Source organism: Triticum aestivum, chromosome 2A (genome assembly GCF_018294505.1).
Source record: "Triticum aestivum cultivar Chinese Spring chromosome 2A, IWGSC CS RefSeq v2.1, whole genome shotgun sequence".
NCBI lineage: Eukaryota > Viridiplantae > Streptophyta > Magnoliopsida > Poales > Poaceae > Triticum > Triticum aestivum.
In genome coordinates, this window is record NC_057797.1 from 183205720 (window position 1) to 183214092 (window position 8373).

The 8373-nt window shown below is 53.9% G+C and overlaps 1 protein-coding gene across 2 annotated transcripts; it reads right to left on the minus strand.

Moving 5' to 3' along the window:
- Window positions 1–4856: 4856 nt before the first annotated feature.
- On the minus strand, window positions 4857–7987 carry LOC123185122 (internal alternative NAD(P)H-ubiquinone oxidoreductase A1, mitochondrial). Of its 2 annotated transcripts, none has more exons than XM_044597108.1 (6): window positions 7702–7987; window positions 6465–7364; window positions 6157–6317; window positions 5977–6042; window positions 5709–5872; window positions 4857–5598 (listed from the first exon to the last, which is right to left on the minus strand). In XM_044597108.1, the coding sequence occupies exons 2-6, from the start codon at window positions 7300–7302 to the stop codon at window positions 5145–5147; spliced, it is 1683 nt and encodes a 560-aa protein (XP_044453043.1). In that variant the 5' UTR covers window positions 7303–7364; window positions 7702–7987; the 3' UTR covers window positions 4857–5144. The 2 variants fall into 2 exon arrangements, with proteins under 2 accessions (XP_044453043.1, XP_044453044.1); XM_044597109.1 differs by lacking the exon at window positions 7702–7987 and adding an exon at window positions 7564–7696.
- Between the last annotated feature and the right edge of the window lie 386 nt (window positions 7988–8373).

Genomic DNA, 8373 nt, shown 5'->3' on the forward strand with positions numbered 1-8373 from the left:
CAGTGTTTCGCAGAAAAGGAATATTAAACGGAATCCAAACGGAACGAAACCTTCGGGAGAATTATTTTTGGAACAAACGCAATCCAGGAGACTTGGAGTGGACGTCAAGGAAGCAACGAGGCGGCCACGAGGCAGGAGGGCGCGCCCAGGGGGTAGGCGTGCCCCTACCCTTGTGGGCCCCTCGTGGCTCCGCTGACCTACTTATTTTGCCTATATATACTCATATACCCCGAAAACGTCCGAGAGCACCACAAAACCCTATTTCCACCGCTGCAACCTTCTGTACCCATGAGATCCCATCTTGGGGCCTTTTCCGGTGCTCCGCCGGAGGGGGAACCGATCATGGAGGGCTTCTACATCAACACCATAGCCTCTCCGATGATGTGTGAGTAGTTTACCATAGACCTTCGGGTCCATAGTTATTAGCTAGATGGCTTCTTCTCTCTCTTTGGATCTCAATACAAAGTTCTCCTCGATTCTCTTGGAGATCTATTCGATGTAATTCTTTTTGCGGTGTGTTTGTCGAGATCCGATGAATTGTGGGTTTATGATCAAGATTATCTATGAACAATATTTGATTCTTCTCTAAATTCTTTTATGTATGATTTAATATCTTGGAAAGTCTCTTCGAATTATCAGTTTGGTTTGGCCTACTAGATTGATCTTTCTTGCAATGGGAGAAGTGCTTAGCTTTGGGTTCAATCTTGCGGTGTCCTTTCCCAGTGACAACAGGGGCAGCAAGGCACGTATTGTATTGTTGCCATTGAGGATAAAAATATGGGGTTTATATCATATTGCTTGAGTTTATCCCTCTACATCATGTCATCTTGCCTAATGCGTTACTCTGTTCTTATGAACTTAATACTCTAGATGCATGCTGGATAGCGGTCTATGTGTGGAGTAATAGTAGTAGATGTAGAATCGTTTCGGTCTACTTGTCGCGGACGTGATGCCTATATACATGATCATGCCTAGATATTCTCATAACTATGCGCTTTTCTATCAATTGCTCAACAGTAATTTGTTCACCCACCGTAGAATTTGCTATCTTGAGAGAAGCCACTAGTGAAACTTATGGCCCCCGGGTCTATTTTCCATTATATTATTTTCTTATCTACTTGCTATTTCTATCGTTTTTGCAATCTTTATTTTCCAATCTATACAATAAAAATACCAAAAATATTTATCTTATTATCTCTATCAGATCTCACTTTCATAAGTGAACGTGAAGGGATTGACAACCCCTTTATCGCATTGGTTGCGAAGTTCTTGTTTGTTTGTGCAGGTACTAGGGACTTGCGTGTTACCTCCTACTAGATTGATACCTTGGTTCTCAAAAACTAAGGGAAATACTTGCGCTACTTTGCTGCATCACCCTTTCCTCTTCAAGGGAAAATCAACGCATGCTCAAGAGGTAGCACTGGACTATGTGGCTAGGGTCATCGGCGTTCGGGGGCCGTACATAGGTACCTTGGAAGTTGTCTCTAAATGCATCTTTCAAATCTTCCCAGCTGCCAATAGAATTTTCTGGGAGGCTATTTAACCAGTACCGAGCTGGTCCCTTAAGCTTTAGGGGGAGGTATTTGATGGCATGTAGATCGTCATCGCGAGCCATGTGAATGTGGAGAAGAAAATCTTGAATCCATACCGTGGGATCTGTTGTACCATCATATGATTCAATGTTCACGGGTTTAAACCCTTCTGGGAACTGGTGCTCCATTACCTCATCGGTGAAGCTTAGGGGGTGTGCGGCGCCTCTGTACCGGGTGACATCGCGACGTAATTCGTACGGAGGCCGTATGCGATTTTTGGCCCGTGCGAGGTTGTGTTTGTCCCACCAAGTCCGATGGCCGCCCTCGCGCGTTGGAGCACGCCCCCTCGATCCATAGATTGATCTCGTCAGACCGGCTCTATTGTCCAGGTCCTTGCGTAAGTCGTAGGTATAGCCCGGGGCCGTTACCTCCTTGCCTCGAGGGCGGGGTGACGCGGGCTGGTGTTCGGCATGAGTAGCCGGTCTGTCCCGTCCACGTGGCGGTCGGTCGGGCTCGTCAGCAGTTCTATGCTTTAGCATTGTGGGCTCAAGGGCCTCGTCATCAAATTGAGGCAGTAGCTTGCGCTTCGGGTAACTCTTAGTTGGGCGTTCGAGGCCGTATTCCTCGGCTGCTAGGACGTTAGTCCATCTATCATTGAGCAAATCTTGATAAGCCTGAAGCTGTTGCTGCTTCTATTTCAGGCTTCTTGCAGTGGCGATTAGCCGGCGTTTAAAGCGCTCTTGTTTGAGGGGTTCCTCCGGCATGATGAAATCTTCGTCGCCGAGGCTCACATTCTCTTCGGAGATCGGTAGGTAATTACTGTCCTCCAAGCCCTTGTTCCCGATGGGATCGTCCGGATTAACTTGCCCATCCTCCCAATCATCCTGTTCGGATGTTGGCTCGACAGGGGCTTCGGGGACTTCGACATTCTCCGGAGTATTATTCTCTTCGGTCCTGGTATTGCCGTCTTTGTCGCGAGGCGATTTTGAGCGGCGCTGCTGACGTCGACGCTTCGGAGGGGCTTCAGCAGGCTTGTCCTCAACCGGATCCTCCTTGCCGTCGTCGCCATCCTCTTTGGGTGTCTCCACCATGTACACGTCGTATGTGGAGGTGGCCGTCCTTCGTCTAGTAAACGGAGGGTTTTGGCCTTGTTCGTCTCCGGCATCGTCGTCCACACCGTCGATGTCTTCGGAGGCGTAATCCAGCATGCCGGTTAGATCTTCGACAGTGGCTATGAAGTGGGTGGTGGGTGGGACATAAAATTCCCCGCTCTCAGCCCCTAGTCTGGGCTGGACATAATTTGGAAGCGATCCTTCCGTAATGGTGAGCGATCGCATTAAGTCTAGAGCCTCGTTTAAAGGAGAGGGTCGGACGGAGAAACGAGAGTCCGTGGGGTTGTCCGGAGTTGGAGCCTCCTAGCGGCGCCCGCTTGACATGGACCTAGAGAGTTCGGACCTAGAGTCTGGCGGAGTGTCCGGCGCTTCTCCGGCAGCAAGCTCCATAAGTGCAGAGAGTCCGGCAGGCTCTAGACTCCCGTCTTCGGACCTGTCGGCCTGCTTTGGATCTAAGGCCAGAGCGGTAATCGGGGCCGTGAAACCTTCGAGGATCAAATCACCTCGGATATCAGCGACATAGTTTAGGTTCCCAAAACTGATCTGATGACCAGGGGCGTAGCTGTCGATCTGCTCGAGGTGGCCAATCGATTTGGCATGCAGCGCGAAGCCGCTGAATATGAAAATTTGGCGCGGGGGGGGGGGGGGGGTCTTCCCCGAAACAACATCATTGTGGATGATCGAACGAGCCATCGAATCCTTTGTCGACAGCACAGAGGAACCCTCAATGAAAGCACCAATGTCGATGTCAAAACCGGCAGATCTCGGGTAGGGGGTCCCGAACTGTGCGTCTAAGGATCGAAGGTAACAGGACGCAGGGGACACGATGTTTACCCAGGTTCGGGTCCCCTTGATGGAGGTAATACCCTACGTCCTGCTTGATTGACTTTGATGAGTGTAGGGGTTACAAGAGTTGATCTACCACGAGATTGTAATGGCTAAACCCTAGATGTTTAGCATGTATGATTATGACTTCCCCTACGGACTAAAACCCTCCGGTTTATATAGACACCGGAGGGGGCTAGGGTTTGTATAGAGTCGGTTTACAGAGAAAGGAATCTTTATATCCGAACGCCAAGCTTGCCTTCCACGTCAAGGAGAGTCCCATCCGAACTCAGGGGGAAGCCTTCTATCTTGTATCTTCACGGCCCACCATTCCGGCCCACATCACACAGCCCGGACGCCCGGGGACCCCCTAATCCAGGACTCCCTCACCCGCCGACCACCGACGAGAGCTGCCTCGCACCAGATCCGGACGCAGGAGCCGCCACCACCGTCCAGGAGCACCTACGCAATTGTCGTTGCACTGCTGTGTTGCCAGCCCGGCCACGTGCGCTGCAACCACGTCGCCCCGCATGAGCGTCGTATCCCCCGCACGCGGATATATCCCGCGTTGCTTCATCATGGTCGGGGAGGAAGAAGGGTCCCCGCCGCCGACCACCGCGAGGGGCTTTACCTCTATGGCTCTGACCGACGGCTAGGCATGTGTGTGTGGGAGGGGGGAGGGGAGAAGGCGTGGGCTAGCTGGTGCCACTACCCAAGTCGCCCGTGGGGATGACACGGAGGGCTGGCTAGGTCTCTTGTATGAGGATCTCCATGTGGTCTTCTTCATCCAATGCAGTCAGAAAAGTCAAGCACCACTGCACGCCACCGCATGCACCTCCATCAACTTTGTAATAGTTGACACCGCCACCACCCTGAGAGACACTGAGCACCTGACCAATACAACCTAATGGCCACCTGCTTCGGGTGCTGGCAATAATTAGAGCACCGTCGGCTAGGGAAGAAGCAAAGACACATTATGCCGACGTGGCACCAATCCTGTCACCAATGCAAATGATTGTCACACAATTCAACTTTCTAGGGTGGTGGTTTTTTGCATAGGCAATTAAAACTAATTTTGTGAAAGTGTTGTTCCGATCTTGGATTCAAATGCACCCTTGTGAACAATAAAATCATAACAAATAGTAAAAATAATAATCTAAAACATTGTTGAATGTTCGCTCGTACATTGTCGAATGTTCTATATACATGCAAAATTCTCTGAAGAACAAACATTCCTAAAATCAGTGCTTCAAAATGAATTCAAAAATTCTTTTATTCACAAAAATTTGCACGGACGTAGAACAGTCAACAATGTTGAGGGTGCTTTTGAGCATGTGACATGTTCTAGACTGATCCACCAGAAAAAGTTCAGAAAAGAAATCCACCAGAAAGAAAGTACGTAGCCATGTAGGGATTTGTTGACACAAGGTCATTATGATGTCAGGTGCAAAATAGCCTAGACGGATTATCTATATTACTCTGAAAATTCGCAGTGCACTTTTGGCTTAAAAGTACTAGGAGTAAGTGTTGCGTACTTCGTATTTTTCACAACGTTGGAAATGAATCGAATCGTGAATGACTAAATGGTAATCCTAAGCAAAATTGAAGGCCAGCATCTCGTCCCCTTTTGCCTTACTCAAGAGGAAACAGATCCAGCCAGCCGCCCCACGGCTGTTCAGCCGATCCTTGTATTGTCCCGGCCGAAGACGAGCGTGGTGGCCCAGTTGACCGCCACGTAGAACCTGTTCCTCCAGCTCACCACCCTCGTCAGGTACGCGGAGCGCCACATGACCCAGCTGAGGAAGCCGGCCATCGACACCCCCTTGGCGTCCTTGTTCTCACGGAGGTCCACCAGCGCCTTGTACCGGCCCACGGAGGCCATGCTCCCGATGTGCTTGTACACGAAGGGCTCCCCCAGGTCCGCCTTCTTGCCGCAGTGCGCCCTGCCGCCGCCGTTCTGCGCCGCCAGCTTCTTGAACAGCTGTGCCAGGTACTTGCCCTCCCTCTCCGCCACCTGCGCCAGCGCCGGGAGCACCGGCCTCTTCGTGCTCTCCAGGAACCCCGCGCAGTCGCCCAGCGCGTACACGTCCTCCACGCTCGGCACGCGGAGATACTCGTCGATGCCGATCCTGCGTCCCATTTCCCATGTCACATGTTCGGTTAGATCGCCACCAATGCTATGTGCTTCGCTGTGTTTCGTGGAGAAAATTAAGCACTGGCGGCATGGACATGGACGTACCTTCCGCCGGGGGACTTGGGGAGGTCGAGGGACTTGACGAACTCTGACGGGCCGACGCCGGTGGACCAGACGAGGAGGCCGTAGGGGACGTGGGTGCCGTCGCTCAGCACGATCTCCGTCGGCAACACCTCCTTCACCACGCCTTTCACCAGCTTCACTCCGTACTGCACACGCCATCGCCACCGGACACCAGTAATTCCCAAATCAAATCACGAGCACAGACAGCAGAATGCCATTGAGTATACAAGAACTGTTTCTGCTTAGTTACCTTTGAGAGGTGGTTCGTCGCGTACTGCCGCAGCCCGACGTCGAACGACGACAAGATCTCGTTGGCCTAGCAGTAACATAGGGGATGATCAATTCAGGTACACCGTACACCATGGCCTGATGCTTAATAAGATCGAGAATTCGAGATGCATGCGTATATGTAAGTAGCTAGTGTACGTACCTCGATGAGGGTGACCTTGACATAGTCCTTGACATGCGCATACCTGTCCCGCACGTCGCGCATGATGAAGTCGCTGAGCTCGCCGCTGAACTCCACTCCGGTGGGACCTCCGCCGACGACCACGCAGTGCAGGAGCCGCTTTTTCTCTGCCTCCGACAGGCCTGTTGATTCAGACAAACACAACAAGAATCAACAGCGCGTACCATTGCAGAGCTCATGACCAAGATCGCTACGACGCGCCAACTACACTCTACTCAACAACAGGTTTGCATGCGAATGCGATGCATTTGATCGATCTGGTTAGCTACCTGGGTTCTCGGACAGCATGAGGTTGGTGAGGAGCTTGCGCCTGATCTGCTGCGCCTCGTTCACCTCGCGGAGGAAGATTGCGTTCTCTTGGACGCCCTTGATGTTGAAGGTGAGCGGCTCCGCGCCGCTGGCGATCACAAGCTTGTCGTAGGCCACCCTGAGGCGGTAGGGGTTGGTGGGCAGCTGCTCGTCGCCGGCCGCCACCGTGCAGTACACCTCGTGCTTCCGCGTGTCGATGCCGGTGCAGTTGGCGAGGAAGAAGTATGATCCGGGGCGGGTGGCGAGCGCCGGCTGGATGCGGCTGACGGGCTCCACAACGGACCGGAACTCCAGCGTGCCGACGCACGTCGACGCCAGCAGCGGCGTGAACACCATGTGGTTCCTCGGGGACACGCACACCACGTCGTAGGCGGAGGTGTCCACGTCTTTGAGGAACCGGCACGCCGCCCACCCGGAGCCGAGCACCACCACGCGTGGCTTGTTCTTGAGGCCCGTTGGGCCCAGATCCGGCAACGCCGCCATCGCCTCAGCGGGGTCCTCGGTGTCGGAGCACTCCGCCGCCAGGGGCTCTGCTGCCGCGGGGAGCAGCCTCGAAGGCGTTGCGCTGATGCCTCTGTTCTGGCCGTAGAGATGCCCCCCCGCGCCGGCGCCGCACTTGTCGGCGAGGCCGGCGCACGCGAGGCTGTGGAACGACGACGCGGCGTGGCGGCTCCGTGGCCCCAGCGCCGCCGCATTGCGCAGCGCGGAGGCCGCCGGGGTGGGCGCGCCGCCCTCGGACGCGATCCTCGAGAGGGACTGCGACAGCTGCGAGCTCCTCGCGATCCTAGACCAAGCCATTGAAGCGTGCGTGCTGCGCTGCTTCTACCGCCTGTATCTCGTGTGAGTTGCTGCAGATGTCACTGCGAAGATTCGGGAAGAAGACTCGAATCAGCAAAGCAAATCATCCAACACGCACATGGGTTAGCATACACAACAATGCATAGAAACCGACGACAAAACGGCAAGAGAATATATAGATCGACGGCGAGGAACTGGAAACCCCAAGGCGAAGAGACCACTAGCTACTAGAACAGAGCGAGTCCATGGCGGCGTACGTACGTGGAACCGACTTGCGTCCGCCGCCTCGTTTGATGATTCCGGGCCCCGTGCGTCACGGCTTCCGTGCAAAGGCACCGCCGACGCACTAGAAGGAGAAGAGGAAGAAACAGCGAGGCAAGAGTCGAATCGAAGGATTACCGGGCGAGCGTACGCGATCGAATCAGCAGCAGGGCGGAGACGTCGTCGCAGGGCCCGCCATGGACGAAGAGGAAGAAGCCAAGGCGCGCGTCCCGGTCACCGGATCGGCTCGCGTGTGGGAAAGGGAGTTTTCTATCTGGAGCGGAAAGGAAAGCGAAATATCTGGAGGAGAGAAAGAGTCGCGCGTGTCTTGGAGAGGAGAGTATATTTACTTTCCCCCGACTTGCCGGGAGGAGCCTGGCTTGCGCAGCAAGAAGAGACGAACCAACGGAACCCCGGGCCCGTTTAATTCTGCCGTGGGGATCCGCGGTTGAGCAAAATCAATTCTTCTTTCCTTTTCTTCCTCGGCACTGCATGCATGCCCGCGCTGCCTGCCTGGCTGCGACCCGGTCAGCGCCAGCTGTCACGTACCGGCCGCCCCATCCGCGCTGAGATACTCGCGGGCGGCGGCGCACGTACGTACCGGTTCGGCTTCCGTGCACGCACTGTCTCGACCCGAACCCACCTGGCCAGCTGTACGTTGTAGAAAATGGGACGGAACTACGATTGATCGATGGTTGCATGACCGTAAACCCATCCCGCGTAGCTTCAGGGTCAGGCTAATACTTTCTCCGTCCAAAATGATATTGCCAAAAATGATCTTATTGCGAATCAACCTGTGGTTGGATGGTT

What these genes read in the sequence shown, in the direction of transcription:
- LOC123185122 (XM_044597108.1), bottom strand. Translation starts at nt 7,302, where the DNA reads ATGGCTTGGTCTAGGATCGCGAGGAGCTCGCAGCTGTCGCAGTCCCTC. An exon ending in TCAAGGTCACCCTCATCGAG is followed by an intron (nt 6,043 to 6,156) that starts GTACGTACACTA and finishes TGTTACTGCTAG; the next exon opens with GCCAACGAGATCTTGTCGTC. An exon ending in CCCAAGTCCCCCGGCGGAAG is followed by an intron (nt 5,599 to 5,708) that starts GTACGTCCATGT and finishes AATGGGACGCAG; the next exon opens with GATCGGCATCGACGAGTATC.